The 14,441-nt window shown below is 40.0% G+C and overlaps 1 protein-coding gene across 2 annotated transcripts in view; it reads right to left on the bottom strand.

Moving 5' to 3' along the window:
- Positions 1-3,718: 3,718 nt before the first annotated feature.
- The window catches only part of LOC120561412 (leucine-rich repeat transmembrane neuronal protein 4), a 69,193-nt gene continuing 58,470 nt past the window's right edge, over positions 3,719-14,441 (bottom strand). Inside the window, exon 3 of one of the 2 annotated variants that reach the window (XM_039804521.1) lies at positions 3,719-4,720. In XM_039804521.1, the coding sequence (XP_039660455.1) occupies positions 4,502-4,720 (219 nt within the window). In that variant the 3' untranslated portion in view covers positions 3,719-4,501. The remainder of the gene's footprint in view (positions 4,721-14,441) is intronic. The other variant, XM_039804522.1, reaches the window with a different exon arrangement.

The raw sequence follows: 14,441 nt of genomic DNA, 5'->3' as shown, positions 1-14,441 counted from the left end.
CTAGGACCTGTGGCCATGCAGTGGGATATATTACACAGTGGACGTGCTAGTTGTGAAGAGGGCTTTTTGTCTAACGTACCCCACAAAATATAGTTAACTAATGAAATGCTCCATTGGCCTCGAAAACGACACTTTAGCCAGTAAGATAGTTAGCCAGGCATGCTAACGTTTGCAGCTTACATTAGCGCAGGCAAACACACAGTGTAATCACTTTTGCTCTTGCATTTATGGTTTATGAAAGACTAGACAAAAAGATACAACCCTCCTAAACTGTCCTCCCCAAACCAGAATCTTTTTCTAAACTTAACTAAGTAGTTTTGGTGCCTAAACCTAACCAAGTAGTTTTTGGGCCTAAACCTAACCAAACAAAACCATTTCACGTTAATGACCTGTTTAAAACTGCAACTGTTATGTTCAGATATGAGGACAGAAAACGCTCCTGTAGGTCTTTTTTTCTGCCACCGCTAGGGGCACTAATTAATGAAACACTCTATGATTAAACTACCCATATGGCCTTATGGTTTGGAGGACTTGTTCTTTAAATGCTGAGTATCACTCTTACGCCAGAAACACATTGCACGCGGAAGCACCGTGAACCGGAGCTATTTTCATTTCAGCACCCATGTTATCCAATCTGTCCGGCCACACCGGCTGCGATCAGGCGCGGAGCGGTCGCACTGGCCCACGTAGCCCGAAAAGGCCCGAGCCCGACAGAGTTCGGCCCGAGCCCGACAAGTACATTTTGATTGACAGCTTTTTAAAAGCCTGAACCCGTTTACAGCCCGACTGTACAAAAGGCCGTCTATCAGCAGTCATTAGAGTGTCGGAGAATAGCGCGGACACTCGCTTCACAACGCGAGCGGGCACACGCACCACTCGGCGGAAAAGGGAGAGAAAGAAAAAAGAGACTGCGCCGCACGCACACAGCTCCTTTGTCTTTCGTTAAAAATGAGTCATTTATACATGTTTTAACATAATTTATTCATGACTAACGGAGGCTATAGGCCACTTGGAAGTTGGAACAAAGAAACCGGCTAAGTCCTCCAGAGACCAGCCTCCGTTTCACCTCCTCAGGTATGGAGGAAATATTTATTCATAATTCAAATTGAAAGTCCAAAGAGAAAACAAAGCGAGATGGAATTTTTTTTTTTTTCATTTGGCTTTGGCTTTTGAATTTAGTATTTGGCTTTTGAATTTCAATTTATCATTGGCTTTTAATTTTCATTTAATATTTGGCTTTTGAATTTCAATTTAACATCGGCTTTTAATTTTCATTTAATATTTGGCTTTTGAATTTCAATTTAACATTGGCTTTTAATTTTCATTTAATATTTGGCTTTTGAATTTCCATTTAACATTGCCTTTTCATTTGGACTTGACACATGTCAATGTAAATGAGGAGGCGTGGCCCAAAGGCTGGTGGGAGGGTCTTAAACGACAGGGGTGCAGAGGCACCTTATGAGCAGCAGGGGGAGCAGACTGCTGAGGAGCACACTGTTGAGCGTCTGTCTGTAGCTTCACCACCTCGGCCAGGCTTGGCCTCTTATTTCACATGATAGAAAATGATGATGTAGGCTAAACACAAACGACATTTCATGCAACAACCGTGAAGTTTTCATGTAGTTACTATAATTGGGCCCGTGTTAGTGAGGACTAAATTAGAACTGTATTTAAAGCTGATTCTGGTTTCCAACTTCGCACTAGTTATATTTAATTAAGCAACAGTAGAAACATGGGTGTGGGTAGCTCTGCTACGTGTGTTTGTGTGTCGTCAGATCTCGAGGACGCACACACGCACACAATCTCAACCGGATAGTCATCGTCCGAACTGCGACCTCTCCATTTTCTTTCTCTCACTTTTTTCTCCGGGTGGTGCGCGCGGTGTGAGGTGCGTGTCCGCGCTATTCTCCAACTTGTAGGCTACTCACAACAATCACTCCTGATTGACGGCCTTTTGTACAGCCCGTGTACTTTTTCAGACTTCCAGCTGACAGCGGTGTCTGTAAGCATCACTGGCCGGCCAGCAGGGAGGCGATCCCGGCCGCCACCAGCTGGCTGTCCCGTCAGACTGAAGCTTCTGACAACATCGGAGAAAATGTGTAGTTGGCCATCAACGTTTGTAAAACTGCCCATATTCAAACTCTACACAGTTAATTTAATTGCATAAAAAAGTCTCAGAAGTGAATTTAGTGGTGAAAAAGCAGATGGAAATTGTAAAATGTTTCCAGTTGTTTGCTGCTGCTAATACGGCAAACTTCCGATCTAGATTATAGAATCGATATATATTTTTTTTTTTATAATTTCCATCTGCCAAATATTAAATGAAAATTAAAAGCCAATGTTAAATTGAAATTCAAAAGCCAAATATTAAATGAAAATTAAAAGCCAATGATAAATTGAAATTCAAAAGCCAAATATTAAATTCAAAAGCCAAAGCCAAATGAAAAAAAAATTATATTTTTAATTTCATCTCGCTTTGTTTTCTCTTTGGACTTTCAATTTCTCTTTGGACTTTCAATTTGAATTATGAATAAATATTTCCTCCATACCTGATGAGGTGAAACGGAGGCTGGTCTCTGGAGGACTTAGCCGGTTTCTTTGTTCCAACTTCCAAGTGGCCTATAGCCTCCGTTAGTCATGAATAAATTATGTTAAAACATGTATAAATGACTCATTTTGCATGTGCTGCAGCGATCGTTTAATCACATACAGGAAAGCTACAGTGCAGCCGGATACTTTAGAAAATAAAACAAATTTCAAAATAAAACACCCAGGTTTAGGGGGATTTTGGCTGTCTTGACTTCTCAGCCATGTGTCTACAGCAAGACACGAGATCAGGCACAACACACACACACACACACACACACACACACATATGTAGAGAGAGAGAGAGAGAGAGAGAGAGAGATGTTCTGTAGCGTGGAGAAGAGAAGGGTATGAACAGTCAGGTGTGCGATCAGGCACGATCGGTGTGTTCCCGGTGTTACAGCACCACGCACAACAACAAAGCTTGACAGGCCTGGTGCACCTTTTTTACGGTTGCCTAACTATGACTGGACAATTGCTATTCAGGGGGCTGGTTTAACTAATGGTCAATTCCCAGCTGACAAATGTGCCAATTAAATACTAATAATACATTTAGCTTTCACCAGTTTCATGGCACACTATTTGTGTGTGAAGCACATGTAGCTGTCGTCTATTAATACCCAGGACCTTTATTGGATATTGTTTTGTACAAAAGTTTTTTCTTTTCCTTGAAGCAACATGGAAGTCCATTAGGGGAGTTCAGAGAGTGGAGTATACTGTATTACGTCAGATAACGGTCACACACAGGTCACAGGAGGAAAAAAAAGATACCATCAGGGTCTTGATCACTAAGGCAAAAACCAGACACATATGATTTTTTAGCAGTCTTGCCATCAGCGCTGTGCTCTTCAGTCTTAACCACATATGCTGCTGTTTAAATACAGCGAACAGTTGGTTGGGTTGATACCAGTCATCTTGATGAATGACAATGTGACTGGTCATTTACCACAGTTTATTTACCATATATTATGATGTAACATCTTGTAAAAAGCACACACATGTAGATATATGAGTGCACAATCAGATAATTGGTCAAAGAACACATTTCCAAAACAAAAACCATTAACTAGAGTGATTTAAATGGATGGTAAAAAGTAAATATCCGAACATCCCAATGCACCGAGATCTGGTGTTTATTTTTCATCTGTTTATTTCTCAGCTTGATTAAATTAATTATACATCCTAAATCATTTAGGAAATCAAAAGTCACCATGTAAATTATACTTACTGCCGGCAAGATGTGTAGGCTGTACATTTTATATGACAATCACTGTCTGTTGTTTTCTGACTTGTTTCCCTCATCCTGGGTAATTTCATTTGGGTGGCTCATCTCTCGAGATGAGAAGCGCCACGGGGACGTGAGTTAGAGAGAGACCTCTGACTGACAGGGTGATCAGAAAAAAGCAGCAGAAAACCTTTGAGCTTGGCTGAGCTTTCATTTGTTCTGCTACTCAATTGCTCATCATGCTGTTCCCCTGCTCTGTTAATAGCATTTTGCATTTGATTACCTTACCTGACGCAGTGGAGGGGTGCCCGGATAAGGATCAGTCGAGGAAATGTTTTAATAAGATTAACAAATCATTAATTTATTAGCCTTAATACACCTTAAGAGGCAGAGCAGAATGTGGAAAGCAATGCTGCTGCTCAGCCTCCTTTGCCTATTGAGGACATCGCGGGTCAGGTCGGTCAGAAGCTCACTAATCAATACTGCTGCACCCTTTTATTTTCACTGAGAAAGATTTTCATTTTCATTACCCTGGGTCCAAGATGCTCTGCAGTAGATTAATTGTCTCCTTTGCTTCTTTACCAGTCCCAGTTCCCTCCCACGCAGCCTTGTGTTTCATCGGTACCATGATTCTGTGCAGCAGACATACAGTACAGTAGTTTGAACACAGAGCCTCACAGTGGGCACAGCTCACTGGTGGAGGGAGTGGGTCTGGGGGCAAGGCAGCGCAGGCTCGGAGGGGAGAGGAACCATGAGGCTGGGGTGGTACTTGGCTTGCCTGGGACCTCCCAGTGCCTGAGTTGGGGGCTCCATGCCCACGTTGAGGTGCAGCGACAGGTGGGCATGGCAGTAATCCAGAACCGACTGCTCACACCTGTACAACGTCAGAGCACTCAGCTGCCGCCTTATCTAGACAGAAAAAAGGATAGGGAAGGGAAGGGAGAGAAAAAAGAGAACCATGCGTAAGTTTTCTAAATCAGCCAAAAAAGCCTTCATTTCAACATTCTTATCCGCTCTCGGAATATTTGGAATTGGCTTAATTTACATCATGAAGTCGTGGCACATCGCTGTCATTAATGCAGCCTTGGCTGCTGATACAGTGCGTGCCCCAAGACCTGAAATCTGTGGTGCTCAAACACCCACTTTCAGCTAGAGTGATTTATATGCAAGATGAAAGCCTTAAGCAAGAGTGCACACATATTTTTTGCCCTCTTTTAAATGGAGTCAAGACTCCATTTAGAAGAGAGTGCTTATTACATTACAAGCACTTTGCTGATTCAAAGACCCCTCTTAGTTTTCCGTGTTAGTGTGTTCTGAATTTTGTCAATTAAATGGAAAAATGCTGCATCATGGCCTGATATTAATATCATAATGCCTATTATTGCTTGCACACAAAATATGAATGCACTCATATATCTTGAAATGCACAAAGCAACATAATACAGTGTATAGAAACATCTACATTACAGTATGTCAGACAATGCATCACTTACATGCACTATGTTCACCGCCACATAGAGATATACACTGCCGTTCAGAAGTTTGGAATCACCTGTTATATTAGTAGTATATTATATAATAGTGGTAACCCCAGACCAACCTACTATTTCCATTGTGACATAGGCATTATTATGCACTTGACACTGTCTGTTCCTATTTAAATCTGAACACATTTTGATAATCTTCCAGTTTCTTTATCCAGCGACTGCTGGTTTCTTGTATTCTGATTGAACTCACTGAGGGATCTTTGTCTCTTTCTGCCCTTTCAGTTGCCAGTCTGGTTGAACCATTTTACAGTGTACTGTTCACCATAAACAGAACATGACTTTTTTGCAAACCCTTTATATAAAATAACATCTATTTGTAAAGGATTCTACAACCTAAAAGCACCGAAGACCATTCAAAAATATAGAGCAGTCCTCTCATCCAGCCATCTGACTTTAGCCAATCAAGCTTTTGTGGCAGGCAATTCCAAACTTCTGAACAGCAGTGTATTCTGCATTTTATTATACATGCATCTTATTCTAAGCAATGAAGTATTCCCATTTTCAAACACTGCATGTTCAACTTAATGAACATCAACAACACAAGTTCCTGCTTGAAAAATCACTATAATATAATTGGAAAATATGTTGGATTAGATTATTATGTTGAATCAAAAAAGCTGATTTCATGCAGAAATGGCTTTAAGATTTCTGTTTTCTCTGTTTATGGTTAGGTCAAGTTTCACCATGTCCAGTTTGACCATTCAGAGAGCCTTGAATTTAAAATCACAGCTCATTAAAAGGTTATGTTTTCCTAAGATATTGCTCTGTTTGCTCTCTGCTTTAACAGGAAGATTAGTTAAAAACACTCTATTGTCTAATTCACCAGCTGAACTTTGCACACTGCTTCAGAAGCCTTAAAGGTCCAATGTGTAGGAACTTCTCCCATCTAGCGTTGAGATCATATATCACAATCAAGTCTCTCGCACCACGCAGTTCAAAGTACGAATCTGGGAGTTCTCTGTACAAACTATCAAGGGGAACTTGTGGACTTGTTTTCTCCAATTATTTCAATTGAAAGAGTCAAAACTGTAAGTGCGGTCAATATAAATTTGGTTTGTTGACTGGTTGAACCAATAGCCCTCTCTCTCTCTCTCTCTCTCTCTCTCTCTCTCTCCTCTCTCTCTCTCTCTCTCTCTCTCTCTCTCTCTCTCTCTCTCTCTCTCTCTCTCTCTCTGTGTACAGCAGTTGGCAGAGCACTTGCAACCTTGGTCTCTTCAACATCTCTTGCCATGTTTTCAACATTGCCAGTTTATCCCAGCTGAAATCCAAAGGTGCCATAAATTGAACTGAGCTGCAGTTACTGAGAAAATAAAAGGCTTTTTTTGCCTTCCCTCCAAAGAACCTGTCAATACAAAAATAAATACACCTTTTAAAAAAGGTATGGCGCTATTATTATATAGGTCTCCTCACTATAAACACAGGACGAATAGTCCAGACGGCATCAAATAGAAAGCTTATGACCTCTTAAACAGTTATGAGGAATCATATAGCCTTTGTTTGGGACTGAAATAGAATTTAGGGTTTTTGAAGGATTTGTGTTGTTCATAATAGTCATACGAGATTGTGAAATAATTAACAACTGAAATTCTAAACTTTGAGAGTGACTGCCTGTTTGTTGTGCCAGGTTATTTCTCCTGTGCGTCAAACATTATACAGTATATCTCTGCTTATACCATCAGTGTGCAGATTCATGTACACCTTCTCAGAGAACCTGACACAACTAGCTGCTCATTTTTATCATTATATTTAGCAAATGCATCAGTGTCAAAGTTTTTGTCTTTGTTTGCAATTTGCTGTTTGAAAGATCTTTTTAGACTCAAAAAAGAAAAATACATTTTCTATCACATTTACAATAACATTTACCAATGATACGGCAGAGGATCCAAATTGTGCCAATTTCAAACTCATTTTTCTGCTCGGCCAGGAGGTATAGTGTGATGGCGGTAGAGTGTGCAGGGGTGGGTCTAGAGGGGGCCCCCCCTCCCCCTTCTGAAATGTCATTGCACCCCCCCTGGTGCCCCCCCAATCCATTGGGCTAGAGTGCTGTCAATCTGATAAATTCAGATCAGAGTTCTGTCAATTTGCTGCCTGTCCTGCCAATCGCTGCCTTTCCATTTGGTAAATGGATATATATAAACACATATTGTATGGCAACTGTATACTTTGTTGAAATGTTGAGGCCAGTTTAGAAGTAGAACATATTGAACTGCAGAGCACTTGTTGCTGTAATAATTCTGTATTGCACTTTATTTCTGTTCTGATACCTATTATCTGAAAACTGTGTACAGCAAGATTTTCTGTGTTGAAGTTTGAGGGAAGTTTATTGTAAGCGTATTGCACCTTATTTTTATACGGTTCTGTGAAGAAAAAAAAACTTCCCAGCCCTTGTCACATGACATTAATGTTTGCCATGATGACTATCACTTGACTAGCCTTAAGAGCCCATGTGTATTATAGGCCTATTGGGATTAACAATTTGTTGAAAATAAGTAAAATTAATTATGACTGTGATTTTTATTTAGGAAAATTACATTTTGTTGTTCTATCCTATCCAATATTTACTATATTTCTAAGCAGATTTTCTAGGCTGTATTCTGATAAAATCCCCTGGGCTCCCCCTGACTGATTATTGGTTGCCTCTGTGCTAACTCAGTTAAAAAATCCTGGAATCGCCCGATAGTGTGATGCAACACGCGTGGTAATGCCTCGGCTTGGACTTTGTGCTGTAATGTTTTGACATCTTTAAGCAAGAAGTGGATGCACTGAAAACTCATTCCCAAAATAGCATATATGCAAATGTTGTCTAATGTTTGTCTAACCTATATTTGTATGCTACCAATCAAAAAGCACATTGAGAGAGAGATAAACTATCCCTCCTAGCAAGTTTGTTAAAAAAAAAAACCTCACTGTATGATGACCTTTTTCTATTGCCACCTCCACAAACACTTTAGTCAGGTATTGCCTTTTCCAGCACTTTGCTTGAACTGTCACCTACTGTAGCTTACATAAAGTGCACTCTTACTCTGCAATTCACTAAGTTGCAGTCACTTTTTTTTATTAATATGGAGCAGCTTACCATGGAATAAACTATAATTTCTATTTCTTTACTGTAATTGTTTAGTACGGCTCTCCTCAGTATTTTTTCATTGACAGCCGAGGGTGGTATATATGGAACTTTTCTCTCTTAAATGTTATAGTATAACTGAAAACTGAAACATTTGAGCCCATATGACTTGCTCCAGATCAGCCCTCTAAAGCCACACTTCATATAAAATTCATTATATGAATGTGTTCTACTGACACTACAGAGTTGAAATGACACAGAAACATCACTGAGTTTGTGAATCTTCAACACTCGTCATTAAGAATGGGTTGAAGTAGTGAGAGGTGAAACGCCAAATGATGGAAACCAGGATTTCACACAGTATGAATCGTTCTAATGACATTTGTTGAATGTCCTCTGCTCTGCTGTATATTTTAGAGAGCTCTCCTATATTATATTTAACAACAATATACAGGCGTTCAGAATGAACAATGTTAAAACAGATAGAGGCGTGTTGCTTCAGCTACCGGTGAGACAATGAAATTTGACCCAGAAAGTCCAGTTTGGGTACAAACTGTGTATTTGAAGGCTTACCAGATGCCATAATTACGGTGGCCCTGAGAGGCCACAGCACGCAACTAAAAGAAAACGCACGCAAATAAAACACAGCACGCAACTAAAAGAAAACGCACGCAAATAAAACACAGCACGCAACTAAAAGAAAACGCACGCAAATAAAACACAGCACGCAACTAATAGAAAACGCATGCAAATAAAACACAACACGCAACTAATAGAAAACGCACGCAAATTAAACAGCACGCAACTAAAAGAAAACACACGCAAATAAAACACAGCATGCAACTAAAAGAAAATGCACGCAACCTAAAAAAACGACCGTATAGGTTGATTGTGCAAGCAGCTCATAAATACTCATATATATGTTTGCTGTTATGCGGCGACCTCTTGCGGACATAATAATTATCGTGGCAGCAAACAAAGAAGTGAGGTGACAAAGTATAAGAGCAACAAATTCCACAAGGAGACCAATTGGGGTGGTGGATAGGTCAAACAAACACAGGACTGACTCAGGAGACCAGGCATCGTTTGCCGTGTAAAACCAAAAGTCAATGTTCATTTTTGAAATTACTTGACCTTACTTGACTTGAACCTTAGCCTGTGATGTAGTTACCTCCTCATTTTAGTAGTCTTACGTGACTAATTTCAAGCCAATTCCTGATGATTACATAACTCTAAGTATTTTTGCTGTCTAAACTTTACTAGTTCCATTTCACAACATTAACTACGTGTTTAAAATGGCGTTACTAGAACGGTCACATGTTTAAAACCATGCCATTGTGGCAGTGAATACAACTGTCACATATGTCGTTTTGGAAGTCATTGGAAATCGACCTATTCTGTCGTTTAGGTATGAGGATGTATTTGATTGGTCACCGCAGCGTTTTTCCGGATGCCATGCCATCTAGCTTTGAGTTAAATGCTAATGCTAGCATGCTAACATGCTCATAATGACAATGCTAACATGCTAATGTTTAGCAGGTATAATGTTTACCGTGTTCATCGTCTTAGTTTAGCGTGTTTGCATGCTAACATTAATTAGCAATAAACACAAAGCAGAGCTGACGCTGATGGGAACGTCATCAGCTCTGTAGGTATTTGGTCGTAAACATATTGGACAATTAAAGGTTTTGACCTGATGTTGGCAGTAAAGGAAAAAGTCAGGGGATCACCAAAGTGATAACAATTCGTCTTGATATATTAAATTTCATGGCAATCCATCCAATGGTACGGTAAGATATTTCACTCAAAACCACAAATGTGAAATTTATGGTGGTGTTTGAAGAAAAGTCAGAAGAATTCACCCATTAATATCTGAACCAAATTTTCTTGCAATCAATCCAATAGTGGTTGAGATATTTCAGTTAGTCTAAAGCGAAAAAATTGATGAGGACTGACGCAGCACATACAGGCTGACTAAAGTGCCTGTTTGTATATTTGTGGTAGTAAGTTGTTGTAGTTATTAGAAAAACTGCTGTCTAGTAACCAAAAGGTCACCTTTTGGATTTCAACCACATCCTCATTTCTTCCAATTAGCCGACCAATTATCACACCCTCTCCAGCGTTTTTGTAAAAGATTTCAAACAGCTTTTCAACTCAGTGTCAGTCTCCCTGGACAAGGAGGCCCACTAATTTCTTAAATACAAAATGTCAAAACAAAGTCAATTAACTCAATGCCAGTGTGATGAAGTCTCAATGAAGTTGAGAGTCATTAAATTGGAATCAATGTTTTATAGCTTGGCAGTACTGTAAGTCTCCCAGGTCAACAAAACACTCTCTTGCATTTTAAACGTGTTCCACTCACACTGAGCAGATGCGGCCTTTTCCCATTTGTCCATGGGTGAGATTAAGTTTAAATATCTGCATTTCTGAAGCAGTAAACTAAAACAGGCTCAGTTTCACGTCCTAGCATAGAAGAAAAGAATAAAAGCCTTTTTGGCCAACTGAGCTGAGTGGGCATTCAGGTTTAATCAGGAATATTGAGGAAACGTTGGCTGTTCTGGTTGGAGCTCTTAGAGAGGTGAGTCATTGGCTAGCATAGCTTGGATAGCTGCCAACAGAGCGGCTTAGGGTTGAACGCTGCATACAGTCGGATTTTGCCTGAGGCATGATCACTAATCTTTCCTCAACTTTAATGACTCAGGAAGTCCTTTTCAATCTAGACACAAGCGGATAAATATAAAATGAATTCAGATCTCTTGATTACAATAGCTATCTAAGAATAGCCTTGTTTCCTCTTGACAAGTGTAAGTCATTATTCAGTGAGTCAGTGGCTACTGGCCAAGGTAATAAAGCAGGCATCTGGCATCAGCCCGATCTTGTCCTCACTTTATGTTAACGGTTTAAACTACAGCTCAACCGGTTTACCCTGAAGTGAATTTAAGTGTCCCGTACAAAGGCTGCAACATGTGGAAACTACACTTCTGTTCCAGCTGATGTATTGTATGTGTATACTGTGTAATACATTTATATTTGAGGCTAACACATCCTATTTCAATTTGATGATACACTTCTTCCTCTCAGCTAGAATGACTCATTGTTTATCACTCGAAACCTCTAGAGTTTGAAGTGTTAAGAAAATATCTTCTCAATTGGTCTGGGAATTGTTTTAGGCTTCAAGTAGTACCAGCTATTAACATAAACAGTCAGGCTCTTTTTTATTTATAGTTTATTTCAGTTTAGCTCTTTGGGTGTTGATAACACAAAAAGTTATTTAAAAAAGAAAAGAGGATGAATGTAATTGTTAGCCAAAATAAAAATGATAAAATATAAATGACAAAAACATGAAATATAGGGGGAAATTTGGAAGGTTGGAAAAATAAAAGACAGTTGGCCTGATGCAGAGACAGAAATCACAGGAGACATGAGAGTTGGTTTTCAGACAATTTTGAGCCTCAGCAAAACATAAGCACTGAAACCCTCACCCCAGGCAATATGACAAATTATTCACTACCAGTTCTGCCCAAGACTGCAGTGCGTGGTTAAAACATTTCTGTGTAGCACACACATCGTCTAGCTGTTCTGATAGAGCTTACTACACAGAGATCAATGTAAAAATATCAAGAAGAATGGTTGACATTTAGGAATATTTGCTTATTTCCTTTTTTCCGTTAGACAATGAGATAAATACCACTCTCATGTCTGTACATTAAATATGAAGCTAAATGTGAAGCTATACTGTCCATCTGCTGCTGGCTAGCTAGCTTCATATTTAGCTTAGCACGAAGACTGTAAACACTTACAGATACTTTACAGATTAGAGATTACTAGCCTATGACACATCCTCAAAATTGTTACAGTTGGGTTGCATTTAGGCACCAAAACGACTTGGTTAGGTTCAGGCGTCAAAACTACATGGTTAGGAAAAGATCATGGTTTGGGTTTACATAAGTACATATATGCAGGAAGTAGTCTATTTCCACAAAGTTCCACTTGCTCCAGTGCCGCCGGAAATTGTGCTGGATGTCACTCTTTTCAGCCGGATATCCATTACCTTCCGTTTAGTTTGTGTTGGAATTTTATGAGGACTGTGGTAAACTGATCCTCAGATCTCTGCAGGGTAAATCCAGAGTTATCTGTTGTACGACTAAAACAACTTTTGAACGTACACATGTTCCACCAGAACAAGTTCCTTCCCGAGGCTAATTTGCAGTGGCAACGGGGCTGCGTCCGGTGCTTAGCGCTGCCCAAGATGTTTGTCATTGGTTTAAGAAATACCAATAAACCAGAGCACGTTTTTCTCCCATCCCTGGATGCTGTGTGGGCTAGCCAGACCCTCCTCCACAGCGCTGTGGAGGAAGGTCTGGCAGTGCAAAACTATGCAGGAAGTTATCTCAGAGACTGTAAAAATAATGGACAAAGCTTCCAGATGTGAAAAAGGGAAGCCAATGCAGGAGTGCATCAAACCTGCATTCTATCTAATTTCTATCTCTTCTCCATGTTTCCAGTCTTTATGCTAAGCTAAGCTAGCTGGCTGCTTCATATTTATTGTACAGACATGACAGTGGTAGCAATCTTCTCATCTAAATAATATTTCCCAAAATGTCAAACTGAAAATAGAAGCAGTGGCCTGACTCTATGCAAAGCCCTAATTTCAGAAACTCCCAATGTTAGCCAACATCTTGCTGGTAAATGAAATGTTTTATAACAAAAGGCAGTGTAGTTTTTCACTAAAGCCCTCCTCTGACCCACTCTAAAGCACTTTACTGCACATGAAGAGGACAATGATAGAAACTCTTTTCACACAGCAATTCATTCTAATTCCCAAGCTATTAGCTTTGGATTGCTAATAAAAACATTCACATAGGTGGTCCCCCTTTGCACTGCTCTGAATGTAGGTCAAGCTGCAGCTAAATGATTCCCAATTAGGTGATAGGCAGCTGCACCATGCCAGCATGCCTCAGACTGGCACGGGAGCCATGAGCTCTCATTGGCATATTAACAGGGCGAGCTGTGCTGCTGCTCTCTGTCAGCTGGATAATTCACTCAGTGGTCAACACTGCGGCGAGAGAGCACAGACAAGCCTCTATTATCATTGCTGTCTATTAGGCGACACTCACATGGATGCTGAATGGCATGCTAATAGCCACAAGACCCACGTTCCTGATTGTTGCTTAGCATGGATAAATTAAAAAACAATTTCAGGGTGAGTGACACAGACATGAACCTGATAGCAAGTAAACTTAATCAAGCAGGGCATATTGTACTGTAGGGGAAATACACAATCAGATAGTGTGTATTGTACATGTTCATTATTATGAATGTTAGAAATATTCACAAAAAAGACAGGATGAATTGCAAAAAAAACCACAATAATGAATAAACCTTACAGACAGCAGACCATTAGCATCCTCCCTATAAGCAGGGTGCGAACTACAGGGGGCGGCTTGGTCCTCTTACAGTAATAAGACATGAGCTCACCTGAAGACATGATTTGTGGAATTTTGGTGGGGTCTATAAAATATTGACAGTATGCTATTTTTTGCAATGCATTTCTATTTTCTGTATCTTTATCATGGATCATGCGTAAAATGAGGCTAGTACGAGGTATGATTCATGTACTAGGGTGATTTATCACTCTTTAGATAGATTGATACCAGCATGCATGTCATTCTTTCAACCAACCCAGTTCAGGTCCAAAACAGACGGGGACACACAACACAGACCCATGCACGCTGACAAACACACACCAATAAGGGCACACAACATCAAAAGATAAAAGTGAAAAAAGTAGACAAATTAAAAGAGATACAGGAAGAGAGGAGATGAAACAAAGAGAAAAAAGCTGGCGTCAAGTGGAGTGGTCCAGAAGGAGCTCAGTCCTCCAAGTCAGGAGATAAGCTGAGGGAGTCAACGAGATCTAGGAAAGGTTTCCAAGTCTCTAGGAATGTTGCGATAGACCCATTCAGAGAATATCTGAGCTTCTCAAGCTCCAAATTGTCGAGCACCTCTTTAATCCAAC

This window comes from Perca fluviatilis, chromosome 6 (genome assembly GCF_010015445.1).
Source record: "Perca fluviatilis chromosome 6, GENO_Pfluv_1.0, whole genome shotgun sequence".
Classification (NCBI taxonomy): Eukaryota; Metazoa; Chordata; class Actinopteri; order Perciformes; family Percidae; genus Perca; species Perca fluviatilis.
Note: the sequence above shows the minus strand (reverse complement) of the source record. Positions and strands in the feature narration are given on the sequence as shown.